The 15,816-nt window shown below is 36.7% G+C and overlaps 1 protein-coding gene across 4 annotated transcripts in view; it reads left to right on the top strand.

Annotated features, from left to right (window-relative positions):
- LOC124267080 overlaps positions 1-11,003 on the top strand; it is a 31,799-nt gene extending 20,796 nt beyond the window's left edge. For all 4 annotated transcript variants that reach the window (XM_046701910.1, XM_046701909.1, XM_046701912.1 and 1 more), the window contains 7 exons: positions 2,739-2,856; positions 3,421-3,555; positions 3,808-3,995; positions 4,559-4,632; positions 5,614-5,688; positions 6,124-6,285; positions 10,224-11,003. In XM_046701910.1, the coding sequence (XP_046557866.1) occupies positions 2,739-2,856; positions 3,421-3,555; positions 3,808-3,995; positions 4,559-4,632; positions 5,614-5,688; positions 6,124-6,285; positions 10,224-10,397 (926 nt within the window). In that variant the 3' untranslated portion in view covers positions 10,398-11,003. The remainder of the gene's footprint in view (positions 1-2,738; positions 2,857-3,420; positions 3,556-3,807; positions 3,996-4,558; positions 4,633-5,613; positions 5,689-6,123; positions 6,286-10,223) is intronic.
- Positions 11,004-15,816: the final 4,813 nt, after the last annotated feature.

Raw genomic sequence — 15,816 nt, 5'->3', positions numbered from 1 at the left:
ATATATCTCATGGATGATGATGGTTTATACTCACTTATACCCATTCACACACAAAGACAGTTATTATTCATAAAACATATGATGACCTGATTAAAACTTTAACAAAATGCATGAAAATTTGGTAAACTATACATAAACACTGGCAAATTATAGGCGTAAACATTACCTCTGGATTATGGTTGCCTTATTCCTGTAAATTCCACAGATACATACAGAATGGAAATGAAAATTTTAATAAGTCATAGCTATCCCTAGTGGTATGCTTAAAAGAATTACGCAGTTATCTCCCTTAGGCTAGCTGTGACGTCACAACGTAGTTGTTGAAAACCTCTCATAATTTTTCTGTATGGACAACACACTCAGAAGACGTGTTTACAGAGTGGAAGTGTTTTTTAATTTTTCTTCAAATTTTCAACAACTTCAAGACTCCTGGTCAGTAGTGTCGCATTGGTTGATGTTTCTGACAAATCGCATTCTATATTTTGTGCATATTGCTTGCTTTTCATCTAATTTTCCCGCCAAAAATCATAATGTCTAGCACGTGTCTGCAATCTAAAAAATTACTGATGTAACGATTTACTGATGTAACGATGGATACAGACGACACTGCAGCCATCTTCCGGTCAGCTGCTGATAAAAAGTGAGTAAGCCAGTAACGGTTTTACTCTCCTCTGAGGCTCTCTCCATTAGTTTTGTTTTTGTCTTTAATATATGCTGTATGCATGAGCTCAATATTTTTAGAATATCCACGGAAAGAGTATCGTAGCAAGAACTAGAAAACTTAAAACAGATACAATACTAATATTTGATATATTCATACGAAAGTTCTGTGCAGCGTGACGCCATGCGAGATGCAAAATCATGGAGAACGACACAGGCAATTATCGGCATTTCTGACTTTTTCGATGAAAACAATAAAAACAAACAACCATACGCAGATAGTCAGAATGTTTCCGATTACTTACATCATACATTTATGGACAAAGGTTCCCGCGCAAAATCGTGGGCACCCATATCCACGAAGCCGCCATTTCATGAGAAATCGGTCATCGGTAGTGATGTCATACATCAACATTGTTGGACATATGTGGCAATTTCTTTGAGGTGAAGGTCGGTTGAATAAGGGTAAACACAATCACACTTTCCTGCGGATTACACTTGTATCATTAATGTATACTTTGCGTATCGTTCACATATGGTTTCATGAAACTAATTTCATTATCAACATTTAGTATTTTAAACCTAAGTAAAACTGACATAATAAATAAAAATTATTTATTTATTTCATGACATGAATATATGCACACGTTTTTAAAGGATATGTCTTGTTCATTGAATGTGTTCATGTTGTGTTATAGACAAAACAATGGCGTATAATCATTGGCCAGGTGCACGTTTATCACAAATGTTTTGAGTATCATTGTTTTCGATAATTCCGTGAACAAAACATCACGAAAATATTGTGTCCTTATTCACAGCGAATTCTCGCCAAGTGATCTGAGTTACAATGAATTAGTATGAAGCATACCGGAGTGAGGCCCCCTTATATTTATAAGCGTGTGACCTTTATTTAGCCATTTGACGTCATAGGGGAAAATCCATTTTCAACACATATTGCGAGTCACTTTTAAGATTGAGTGTATAACGTTATACATAAGCACACAAACTAATTTAATACATACCTATGTCATTCAGGTATCAGGCAGAATTTTGTTCGCTCACACTTTCCGTAAAGATGCCAAATTGAATATATAGTAGCACAGTACTTTTATCAGTGCACGATAAAAAGCAGAGAAATTTACTGTTTTTAATGCATAACAAAATTAGGAGTAACATTCAGCAGTGTCTACTTTTCAAACTGAGTTTATGCCATGAGATACGACATTTAATACTCTACATTTCTGTGTAATTTTATAGCTGTAGGTAGATCCAGTGCGGCGCAAACGAAATTCTGGCGCAATGTTCACTTTTCCAGGAAGTTTAATGACGCTCTAATGATACCCCAGGACCTTCATTAAGTTAATGACGCACTAATGACAACAGAGCATCATTAAAACATTAGTACAACAGAATTTAATGATACATTACTTAATGAACGTTTAATGGCACGTTAATGCTTCAATAAAGTTTGATACAACCGGGTCCTGATTAAAAACTTTAACAAAATGTATGAAAATTTGGTAAAGTATACATAAACACTGTCATTTTAAATCTATTTCACAAATTCTTGTACGTCATTACAAATGGTAAAATTCAATGGTTTATGTATTTTTTATGAGAAATGTAATATCATATGGAAATCTTCCTGTCTGTTGATATTGTGAAGTGATTTAAGAGTTAGGGAGGTTGATATTTTATGACTGCTTCCAGCAGAGTCATTATTTTCACTTCCTTGGTAAACTGACTGACAGAGTTTAGTTTTACGCCGCTTTTAGCAATATTCCAGCAATATCACGGCTGGGTACACCAGAAATGGGCTTCACTCCTTGGTAAACATGTCAACCTATGAACAGTAGAAAAAGTGTGACACGACACTTTATTGCATCAAGATTGTCTCATCCAGACTTGATTGTGTACAGGTCAACCGATAAATTTTATATATACTATATATATTATAAATTTTATATAAAAAAAAAATATAAATATATATATATATATATATATATATATATATATATATATATATATAAGGAAATATTGCTTGCTGTTTGAGTTACACAACATTCACTTTCTCACAGGTGTAGCTGACCTCGAGATGCATCGTCTGTCAAACTCCCCGAGGCCTAAGTCATCGGCCATGTATGAGTACATCGATACGGACTCACACTACGAGGATGTTCGAGGGACCCTGGCAAGGTAAGCACAACTGTGTACATTCAACAGGGTTAAACACTAGTTTTTATTTATAAAAAAGGATCTATGAAAAGGATCATCTGAGTTACCATTTTCTAAATGGCTAAAGTGAAAGAAAATATCATTAGTCCTTCCTGAATTTAACTGATTTGACTGATGTAACATTTCAACCATGCTTAACCGTTAAGTCAGATTGACTTGTCTGGTGGCTGTTGCCATTATGGTGGCCTTCTGTTGGTCCTTTAGGTCACATGTTACCTGATCACACAAACTGTATTCCATCAGTTCACTTATCTCATTGTGCCTACATGTAGCCCTTGCCAGAGTTAGCTCCCTTCTTGAACCTCCAAAACTTTTCAGTCTGCACTTTTCTTCGATTTGATTGTTTATTGTTTGCTACATGGATGTATTTGATGCAGCTGATGTCAAATATGATGAGTTAGTATGGTGGTGTGTGTCATGGTGATGATAGGGCACAGGTTGCTCAGTTGTCTAAGGAAAGCCTATGAGGCTCAGATTCCAAATAGTGATATAATTGAAATTCATGGTGATGGTGTCTGATTTCAGGAGTGTGTCACAGATGCCTAATGGAGGCCATGACATGAGACAGTCAGTCGTGTCAGAGTCGCGGTCTGCTTTGACTGATGTAACGATGGATACAGACGACACTGCAGCCATCTTCCGGTCAGCTGCTGATAAAAAGTGAGTAAGCCAGTAACGGTTTTACTCTCCTCTGAGGCTCTCTCCATTAGTTTTGTTTTTGTCTTTAATATATGCTGTATGTTATTGAAGAGAACAGCTTACCTGATGTGGGTGGGCAGTGTCTTTTGCTGAATGAAGAAGAAACTATCAACCACAAAATACAAATAAATACATGATGTCTAAAATTTTAAACCTTGTATATCAAGACTTTCTATGATGGCAAATGTCATTAGTTATTGCCTGTGTGTTCAGGAAGCGATACAACCCTCTGTATCAGCCTGGGGGTGAGTCAGCGTCATCATCGTACGCCCGCAAGAAGAAACAGCAGCAGCAGGCCAACCTGGAGCGCCATGTGCGAGTCCAGTGTGCCTTCCTCCTTCTCCTCAGCATCATCGCCCTGGCAGCCCTGGCTCTCAGCCTCTACCTCCTTGTCTTCCAAGGTCAGAGCTCCATCGTTGTTGGTGTATTGTCTGTGATAATGCTGCACTTGTATTTTAGGAATTTGTTCTTCTTGCCTGCCCTGTTGTGGGGGGTGACAGGGTGGCCTACACTTCTTAAAGCATTCACTTGTGAATTTTGGTACACATTGGTACAAAGTTTGAAGCCCATTTCAGGTGTCTTTGACTGTTGTTTTGGTAGAATATTGTAACAATGAGTGTAAGACCTATTTTACTCACACACTGGGAATAATTGATAGTATCCGAATATATTCTTTTCTTTGGCATGGCATGTGGGTTGGTTTGTGTAGTTGATAGCATGGACACAAACTGAAATAAAATTAGAAGTAATTGATATTATCTGTATATATTTTTCTATTCTAGGGATTAGTTGCCCTGGTTGTTTTTTTTTAAGTACACGCCTAAATGATTTCAGTGCATTATGTTTGGTACCTTTGCAGAAATAAATTCTCATGTCTCATCATAACATTATTTGTGATTTCTTTGATGCTTGGAGAGAGGATTTCTGAAAAGCTGCTTTCAACTTTCTGACTTCTTTTTTCTAGTTACGGACCACAACAAATATGTACTTCGCAGACTCGGCAGCCTTGAAGAGACTAATAAGAAACTACTACAAGAAGTAAGTGTCATACTTTGTCAGATCTTGAAACAGGATACTGGATACATTTATCACCATATACTATTTACACTTTGCTAAGGATCAGATCATTGATTCAACAGAAAACTATGATGTGGGGTCAAATTTGGTTTTAATATTCAAGCCTATTGTAAGCATGGGGCCAAGTTTTCAGTATGCCATTTCATCTGGTGGATCCCATACCTGCTATTGACAGGTGTATTTTTTGTGATCCTTAGCAAAGTGTGAGTAGTATAGTATAACAGTATCAAATATCATCCATCCATCCTGTCACTGGATTGTCTGGTCCAGACTCGATTATTTAGCTGGAATATTGCTGAGTGCGACGTAAAACTAAACTCACTCACTCCATCCATCCACACAAACCCATCCATCCATTTCATCATCCATCCGTTCATTCATTCGTTCATTTATTCATTCATTCATTCCATGTTCAACTTAGAGAAGCTGAGGGACTATTTAGGTTTGTTGTCTTTTTTCAAAGTACTGATTACTTTGGTGATAAGTGAGCATCCAATTAATTTGTATCTGGGATGGATGGGAATTTTGTTTTGGGAACAATATTTTCTTTTGAGCCCCATCATAAATCTATTCTTTATCTGACTTTGTTACATCAGATCCGTGAAGGTCTGAGGCGACTAACAGAATCGGTGGTCAGGCTCACTGACTTGCTGACAGATCGCCACAATATAGCTGGAATATTGCTGAGTGTGGCGTTAAACTAAACTCTCTCACTCACTCACTTTGTTACATCACACCAGGATACACACAGGTGTCAGTCTGCCACTTGATTGTTTAGTTTCCATGTGTCTTGTTACAGTATACATAAAGTTGAACATTGGTTGTATCGAAACACAAATTTACACATTATATATATAATAAGATCTAACTGTAGAAGATCACGTTCCCAATGTTTCCTACATGTAGAAGGACACCTTCATGTTGCTCATGTTTTGTGTCCAGAATGAAGCACTCATGGTGATTGTGACAGCAGCTGGCTTCAACACTTCTTTGACATCATCACCACTTATTAAAACTGTAAGTCATGTTATTGTTCTCACATACTAGTTGCTATCAGAATAGTGTCTCTAGGTCATGAGTCCTGTTATGGTCAATGAAGCTGAATAGTTCTCCAACTTTCTGCACAATTTAATGGAAGCATACAATTTATCAGTGCTTGGTGATGTGTTGAAAGTTGGATATTCTGTCACTGTTGTCTTTACAGAAACATAGAAACACCTAAGTGAGAGAAAAATGTTTGTTCTGTTTATTAGGTTTTGAAGTAGCTGGAAACTTGACTGAAGATTTTCAAATTATTTTTTTTGACAAGGAAATTGATTGAAGCAATGTAATATCAGTGATTAATACTCTCAGTGATATTGATGGATCAACTTCACTGTCCTATTGTTGGAATTATGAATCAAATTAGTATGAAATCTGACTCCTTCACTGATCAAGTCATCATCTTTCCAGCTGACTAATGCCAGTCAGACAGTGCTAACATTTGAGGAACAACTGAACAGTCTGGATCAACAGATGACCTTCACCCAGCAGAATGTTTCACAGACGTTGGACTACTGGTCGGCCTACTTCAATGAAAGCATTGCGAAGACCCAGAAGATGCCAGGACCGCAGGTGAGATGAGAACATATAGAGTTTGTAATAGCTTAATTTATTGCTGTACACTATGTATTACATTGTAATTGTGATGAACAATATGATATATTAAAGTTTGACAATTTGCTCATTAAGAAGTCATCTTCCAATCTCAAACTCAAGGACTGGACACCCAATACAAACAAGCTTAGTAAATCTGAGTCAGTTATATTATCAAAGGCTTAAAAATGTGTAATAAAATCTACCGGTGTGATGGTAAACTGGTATACCAATGTACCTAGGATTTAAACGTCACACGGTACATTCCGGAGTATTATGAAGTGAACCATTATATCTCATGACTTATCAGCACTCAGTGTTTGTCATAAAGTGTATACCTTTACCGGTGTCGGCCCTGGAAAGCGAAATTTCAATATTCCCTATTCCTGGTAAAGCGAAAACCAAAGTTGTGCTAGAAGTGCCGCGCAAGCGAATTGCTATGAAAACAATGGATTACTGTACTTCAGATTAGTGTGCGACCCCAATACTCGATCTCTGAGCCTCTTAACGGTGATGTTTTTAATCTGCGGTTAATTATAGTTGCAAATATCTTTCCGAATATACTATTTAAAGTTATACCCCTGTAGTTATTAGGATCATCTCGAGGGCCATTTTTGTATATAGGTACTATGATACCTTTGCTCCAGGAGGAGGGAAATTCGCCTGTGAAATATATTCTATTAGATAAAACCTGCACGTAAGGCATAGTTAGGTCACACGATGATTTGAACATTTCCGGTAATAACATATCTAAACCCGATGATTTCCCACCCTTTAATAACTTTAAACCATTCAGTATCGCTTGTTCTGTAATTGTTGACTCCAGCTCATGATGACACTCTCTGTTTGATTGTCAGCATCATCAGCACTAATTGAGTGTAAAAACTCATCTTTGTTCAAAGATTATAATAACCGATTCTCAAAGGCACAGCTGCAGTTGCCTGACCAGGGTGCCTTTTTTTCATTTACAATAATATCAGGTCGCTCTCTCTCAACCTGGAATCGCTTTAATTTGTCTTTGATTGTTATGTTGCAGTATACTATCTTATGCGTCTGAGATATGGGGATATAATAAAGGCTTAAGTATTGAAAGGTTGCATTTGGATTTTTGTAAAAGGTTATTAGGAGTTAAGAAATCAACATGTAATTCCATGGTTTATGCTGAGTTAGGTCATTACCCGCTCGTATTTAAAAGGCAATATAGCATGATTGGTGTAAGCTTCTTGTGACCTATCAGTGAACAGTCTGTGACTCAAACATTTATTGTTACTTATTTATTAAATTTCTACCATGACTACGGTATCAGACGAACGACTCACATTTCCTTGTTTTTCTAATCTATTGAGAGTCCCGGGAATGCTAAATTCAGTGTTCACTGTAGCTTGACCGTTCCCGGTAAAGCATCAGCTAAATTAAGGAGGTTTGGTCCAGATTTCGCTTTCCCGGGGCCATAACCCCCTTTACCTACTGTTGGAAAGAATAAATAAATTAAGCATTTAAAACGAAACACGAACATATTCCTCTGATTCATACTCAAGTGACCGCCATATAGCTGGAATATTGCTGAGTGCGATGTAAAACTAAACTCACTCACTCATACTCAAGTGATATATACCTTTGATATGTTATATTGTTTCTGCACATGTGTCACTAATACTCAAGACAGAAATATAAAACCAGGAGATCAATAACTGTTATCGGTAGACTTCAAAATGACGAGTGACTTTAAAATCATCAAAAATTCAAAAGCTGAGGGAGACATGGATAGATCATAGATTGGAGAAAAATATCATCTGCAAGTTGTGGAATCATTAAGTGAATCATATGTACCGGTACTGCAGACTGAAAATGTCACTTGTTGAATTTGTTGCCCATTGAAAATAGCAAAATCAGGGAATATTTCTCGCACTGAGTGTTATCACCAAAATATAAACCCAGTGCTTCCTATGATGTTTGGAAACTTTACATCTCAAAAGGCCAAATTGATAACGGAGAAAATTGCAAATTGATCTTTTGTAAAAATGATCAGACAGTGTTTATGAAAGTTGCTGCACTTGTTGTTTTACTGTGTGGTAATAGAATTTTCAGTTGGTAGTTTCATTCCTGACCACTGATTATGTACTGGTATGTCAGTGGAATATCTCTGTGGTCTCTTCTGCTCTAATACTGTAAACGATATATTTTTACAACTATTTAGTACCTCTAGAGGTTTTTTTTCCCAAGAAAAAATTTTAGCAGGTTTTATTTTTTTCAACAAAAAAATTTATACACCGCTAATAAACCTGTCATTCATTCAGTCTAGCCACGCCGCCTCTGAGTTGTTACCATAACACATCAAGTTTGAAGACAGAAATCTACGGAATCTTAAAATGACGACTGATAGTAGCATAAAGAATCATACTTAACTGTCGCTGTAATGGATTTCCCAAAACATAATTAAATAATGAGCCAAATCCCATCACGAATTAGCTTAAAACAGCAATGTGTGTTGTGGCCGCCATGGAAATTGGTCACATGACAGATGGTTTGATACAAAACAGATTACCATGAAACGACTCGAAAGAAATAATACAGCAGTATTTTATTTATTCATTAAGATTTTATTTACCAGTACATCATGAAGCTTAATAGTCACTTAACACTCAATCATCTCATTCACAACAACCCGCTTGTTTGAAATCACAAAGAGCTTCATATACAGTAGAAGTTAATTCATCAGATCGCCAGAATTCGAACATAAGACTGATGTGTTTTTCATCTCTTCCGTGAGTAAACGGATTACTGTGTACTAGTATATCGCACAGATAGGGATTTCCTGTGAGTAAGCAATAAACGCCGCCTGACAGGTTAAGCCACTCTGTTTGTTTTCACTGCTATTAGTGGCGGCCAAAGAGACAGCTGGCAGTTCCGGCAATTACTGATTGAAGAATAATTGACCGCGCGATGTAGTCTAAACTGTCAATTCCGCGAAAATTGCACCACGCGAAAATAAGTACGTTTACAGTAAGTCATTAGGTCAGGTGTTGGTTGTAGTAGGTGACAACCGGGGTTATGGCCCGGGAAAGCGAAATCTCCTTAATTTAGGTGTCGCTTTCGCGGGAACGGTCAAGCTACAGTGAACACTGAATTTAGCATTCCCGGGACTCTCAATACACAAGAAAAACAAAGAAATGTGAGTCGTTGTCTGATACCATAGTCATGTTAGAAATTAGATAAATAAATAAATATATACATTTAACATTAGCAAGCCATGGTGAAGCATACATATTATTTTCTAGCATTTGTGATAAAACATTGTGAATTATAGCTGACATTTCATTTTGATGTGCATTAGTAGCAAGTTTAAACCAAACTGAAATTATTAACTTTTTAATATATACAGAGATAGGAATTCATCCAATCTCTCCGCTAATCTAAAGCACAATAATCCGATGTTTTCATAGCAATTCGCTCTCGCGGCACTTCTAGCGCAACTTTGGTTTTTGCTTTACCGGGAATAGGGAATATTGAAATTTCGCTTTCCCGGGCCGACACCGACTACCGGTACTTGGTATAGTTAACAGAGAATCACGGCTCAGTGATCATTATTGATCAGTAGATCACTGTTGCTAATAATTGACAAAATAAATATGAAGATTCTATATTTATTAACAGTCACAAATATATTAATTCAGATCTTGACACATTGTCCCCAGGCGAGGGGCTACAGGTGCTAATTAGTGGCTTGTAACAACAGGGGAGTAGGGGGATTGGGGCTAGAGGAATGATGCGGATTAATGGTAGGCATTTTTCTGTGGTAACACAATATGTCATCATTCTTCATGCTGTTATGTTATGTGTATGCTGGAGATAAGCCTTTGTACTGGTTACAAGCTCATTAGGAAAGTGGCTTACATCTGTTGTTATAACCTTTTCAGAGTAAGATTGTGATGTTTGCTTCGTGTGGTGTCGAGGGTGGCACGGCTTCTCACCTGGAACCTAATGTCATCACCCCCCACAAGGTACAGTACAGGTGTATTTGTTCCGGACAGACCGCCAGCCGAGACAGAATCTGCTCCATCCATCTGCTGTTGTGTCCAAGAGAATCATAGTGTCTGTGTCCTTCCATTGTCATGATGATGGGAAATTCCAGAACTCTGCCATCTGTTGCTGTAGGTAGGACTTACAGGAAGCATGTTATTTTGGATCCTGAGCAAGACTTACATCACATGACAAGGATCCCTGGTTACTGCTTTGGATTGTTTTTGTTTATTTGATTGCCTCACTTTTGCACTGTCAGAAAAGACTGAAGCAGTGAAGCCTTATTTCCAAAAGGGATTCATTTAACAATTCCATTGGGCCTGTGTGTATGCCTTCCTTATGTTGAAGCAGTGTATAGTGCCATGGATGATACTGACTCAGAAAGATGAATGAGATGAGAGTTGCATGAGATGAGGAATACTATAGAGAGACAGTGCCTTGATTTATGCCTGGTCATAGGTGGACAGAACCACTAGTGTGCATGGAGTACATGAAAGTTATGCCAGAGAAATCACCTTGTACTTGATGTTCCTGGTGTCTTGATGAAGTCAGCCAACCTACAAGGCACTGACCATTTGCTATTCTGGGATTATTTCCTGAAATTATTTTCGGATTATTTTCTGAAATAACTTCACTGTAAATAGGTTGTGTGCCTCATTTGAACAATATGTAAATAATTGAAAACAAATGGTATACCTCAAGCAGTGAAATCTTGCAACTGCCTGAACAAAATATCCCTTGTGAAAATACAAGCCCCAACCTCCATCCCTTAATTTTAAATGGTCAGTCTGTTAACCAATTATACTAGCACCCACAGCTCAGTGCTAATTGATAACTGATAAATTGGAGAGGCTGTCAGGTCATAAACTCCAGGCCCCTGTTTTCTTACAGCAATTAATACTATGACTATGTATAACACACTGACATGGGATATAAGACTATAGCACCTCCTGTCTTATGCCTTGTAGAAGTCAACCAATGTATGCAAAAGTGGGGCTGCTGTGTTCTGCTGTTGCATCAAGAATGAATCTGAAACTCTGGTTCAGTACAGATTCTGACGTTACATACCCCAAAATAACCTGTATTGTCTTTATGACTAGGTGAATGCTGATGTGTGTTGTTTTATGACCGTCCAAGCAACGAGTGTCGGTGTAGCTTGAAGGGTAGGGACAGAGCACCAATGAATGTATTGGGTTCTATACCCTTCCTGCATACTCCAGCTTACCGGGTGCTTATGTAGTAACATAGGGTCTATACAGGGCTGAACAAGGTTGCTGTAGGGTAGTTACTATGAAATGTTCGTTGATGGTGGTTACTGATTTTCAAAGTGCTATCTGGTTGTGAGCTTTGAATATGCTTAAAGTCATTATAAATGTTTGTTTATTCAGCCATGTACTCATATACTGAGATTTTAATGTGTGTATCATGTGGAAGTTAAGCGAGTTGATAGTACAAGTAAGCTTGAATTTATACTAAATGAATTAATTATTACACTTTCATCCAAAAGTTATGAATATTTGAGATGGGAGGTATTTGCTTCTCTTCAAAGCATCTGTGAACATTAAATGTGGAGAAAAGATATGAAAAACATATTTTTCAATATTTGGTATATTGGGACAATAAAATGATATGAATTGGGGTGTTTGTTAGTGAGAAGGGGATGAAAATATATGCTTAGTTTACTCTGGGCTGTGGACAGTGTTTACTTTTGATATACATCTACACCATCACATGCTACTGCCTGAGTTAGTGCAACTGCCTTACTAGTACATTGTACTTAAGTATTGGTGCTTTATAAAAAACAGAAGGCTATTCTTGGTCCAAAGATCTCAGATCTTTATTGAGAAATACCAGTGCACCTGCTTTGCATATTACCTCAAACCAAATTTAGCCTGATTGTCTTGATCATGCAAGTTTTACATGACTGGATAAGCAAATACAACCTTGGTCAGTAGTGCCTTAACATTCTGCCATGATCAACTCTTTTTATGTTAATACTTGCAGAAAACGGGTGTTTAACAAGGAAAATAATATTCAATATTCTATGCACTATAGAAGTCATGTTTCTCATATGAAAGATTATGTATATAGTTCCTAAGTAGTCAATGGAGAGATAAAAATTGTAATTAGTGCAATATATGCTTGTGTTGAACACAAATACATATTTGGGGAGAGAGTTTTATGGATGTCAACTTCTTTATTATGAAGAACACAACAAATACATTTTCGTAAATATCGGCTTCATGGTTTAGGTAATTTCAGTTGAACTGTTACCATGCTGTGAATTTCAGAGATGTATGTAAACACTATCATATGTGTGTTTATTGGTTCATCTGTTTGTGTATGTCACTTGTACCATTTATTTGGTTTTACTTCCACTGCCATGGGTTAACACATATTGATTCTATTCCTTGTCAAATATTTTGAAATAGTGACAGTAGAAAGATTACTGGCAATTGTAAGCTTTAGGAGATTTTGGTTGGTTGTAAGCTTTATTATCTTACTCTCAAAGCAACTGGTTAGGTGACTTAATGACAGTGATACCCTGTAAACATAAAATCAGTGTGATTTTGAAAATATTTCTGTACTTTGAGTGTTCGATTACAAGCTGATAAAGATTCTGCTACAACAATGAAATAGCATTGTTTTATGTGAAATGTTAATTGAGTGTAAATTCACTCATCTGTCTTTGATGTATGTAGAGAAGCTCATGAAATACCATGTGATTTTATCTGTCACTTCTTAAAACCTTAGCATGCCTGACAGAGTGTGTACAAATGACTTTATTTGAACAGATTGTGCGAGGTGTATCTATTGAGACCTCTTAATACACAATGCCTTTATACAAAGTGGTCAATATAACAAGGTTATATCTGGGATAACATTTTCTTTGTAAAGTAAAAATTTTAGTATTTTTTAGTTGAGTCCCCTCCAGGATTTCAACCCATGCTCATATCTTCTAGAATAAGATAACCTGTTGTCAGGTCTTAATTTTAGTTGAAATTCTGTGACTCAGTTGGTTATATTGATGACTTTGTTTGCTGGCGATTAGGAGCTTGATGTGGAAGATAAGGGTTTGAATCCTGGTTGGGATTCCACCCACAATTCTTGAATAAGTGCTTTGTTAACAAAGTGTAATCACAAATAAGACATTTGTTGCTGTGATTGTTGTTTGTAGTATGCAAGTCACACACCGTGAGGTAGCGATAACGTAACTGTTTTCGGCAACCTTTTCAAAAAAAGAATTTATCTTAATGCTCTGTTGATGTCAACAGTCTGTGATTGTTTTACATGATGTAACTCCTTGTAATCAAAACAAGACTTCTTTTATTTTTCTTACTTCTAATCGTCAATTTAATGATTTTGTACAATTTATCTTATACAGAGACTATATATTTTTTATGACCTTGACACTTTGATATTTGCAGTTTAATAATGGAAATCAATACACCATCTTTTAATGTGTTTTTGTTTGTATAATGTACATGAATTACACATTTGGCAACATACTTATATTTTGTTAATTAATCCTCTCTTAAATGGCAGAATATCTTTTGACCTAATTACAATTTGTTCAGAAAGGTACAGAGTAAGGAGGTTGTGTTATTTTCATCTCAACCTTTTTGTCTGCCTCTCCAGTGTTGCCTGTGTGGACAATATGTCCATAACTAACATCAATCGTTGGGAATCTCTATTTTTGTAAACAACCAAAGCTATGATCTCTGATAGTTATTTTCATAATTTACTAAATAGTCTCAAAGCTGACCATAATATGTGTGTATGTGTAGTTTCCAGGATCTCTTTTGTCCAAGGTCATCAGTTATCTTAAGACTTTTAATCCTTTATATCAGAAAAAGTAAAATGAAATTTTTAATTTAATATGTCTTGTTAGTAAACTTTCATAGTGTACCAAGAGTGGTACCTGTTGAAGCAAATACTGTTACTATGGTATTTCTGTGAAATTTTTGCATATATGAGTCAGTGTGTTATGATCAGCTACTGTAATTTCACAAGCTGTACATCCAGCTGAGAATATACACAAGAACAGTGAGCATACGTTACATATGTAGTCTCACCTCATGTTTAATACGTTTTCTGCAGCATGTATATCAGGAAGTAAATTCATTCCACTTGATCAAATGGCAATCCCTCAATGGACAAGAGCAGCAATCTGTTATTGAACTGAGTCTGTAAGCATCATGTTTTATTAATCAAAACATCACTCAAACCCTTAATGGCATTTTATGTACAATGCTGCTGGTAATGCTGCACATCTAAGCACATCGATCGCAACTAACGTCTTTTATTTTTGTGGTTTACGTGACTAAACATGCTGGTATGCATCATATTTACCTAGAAATATAAGTTTTATTGACTACTATAAGATTCTAAGGTTGCATTATGCCATATGGTTGACCTTACCGGCGTTCTGACGACATCGCTTACTGTCCGGTAATTCTGCGCACAACTGATGCGCATAACATCCAGCTGGAGATCCGAAGTATGGAAGTGTATTAGGGACAGATTATTTTCAAACATCACTTCATCAATGTAAGGAAGAGTGTTTCATATTAAATCCAATTATGAATAATGAAGAAAAAGGTTTAAAAGTCTGAAGAAATTTTTTTTCATAAAACTGTCCATTTATCTGTGAATTACTGTTATTTACTTACCTTTAGTGATTAAAAGCCAGTCCCTTGTAGAAATGTCCCGATTTCAAGTGTAAATGTGGTAGCAGATGATGTATACCTTCGATACGGAAGTACACTAATGCAGCTGCGCAGAATTACCGGACGCACGGAATTACCGGACTCGCTTGTATGAATATTCTTGTCACAGGTGGGGACATGTTGGTCATAGGTGTATTCCCATACTGTAGGCAGTATGGGACCTAACCTGGTCATAACTCAGACTTGTTTGACATATGGTAATCATTTTGGTTACATTCATCATTTGAAGGACCTGAATAGGCAATAGGTTTTAATTATGGAAAGCATGTTATGGTTGATTTTTATGAGCTCGTTCATGGAAGTTATTGTATATGTTCATGTTTTATAGTAGTTTAACTTTTGTTCTATGAATGCTGATGAGGTTAGTACCCTATGTCTTGCTGTTGCCAGGAAGTTAACTGACTGTGAAAGTCCAGCTTCACCCTTGCTAAACTAGGCTGGACTTTTTGTGTTCCATTTTACTGGACTAAAGTGTCCATGCATAGCCCAATCAAAATGTCACAGAATCAATATTAGGTTTGTAAACAACATGCCATGCAGTGATCTTGACTGGGTCCTGCCATTTTGTTTGAAGCAAAGAGTGGAATCTGATTGGTCATTAAGAGGAACAAACACATTGGTGGCACAATGATTTTAATTAATATCCACTATATTCTAGTTAGTAGTAAGGCTAAGAACTGGACTTATGGTCTGGATAAAATGGAAAATGGGTAGCCTAAAGGTAAAGGTGTTTGTAACACAAAAGACCTGGGTTCAATTC

The sequence above is a fragment of the Haliotis rubra genome, unplaced genomic scaffold (assembly GCF_003918875.1).
Source record: "Haliotis rubra isolate DU_JTF1 unplaced genomic scaffold, ASM391887v1 Scf13, whole genome shotgun sequence".
In the NCBI taxonomy this organism is placed as follows: domain Eukaryota; kingdom Metazoa; phylum Mollusca; class Gastropoda; order Lepetellida; family Haliotidae; genus Haliotis; species Haliotis rubra.
The sequence above is the reverse complement of the archived record's forward strand: the minus strand, read 5'-3'. Positions and strand labels throughout refer to the sequence as shown.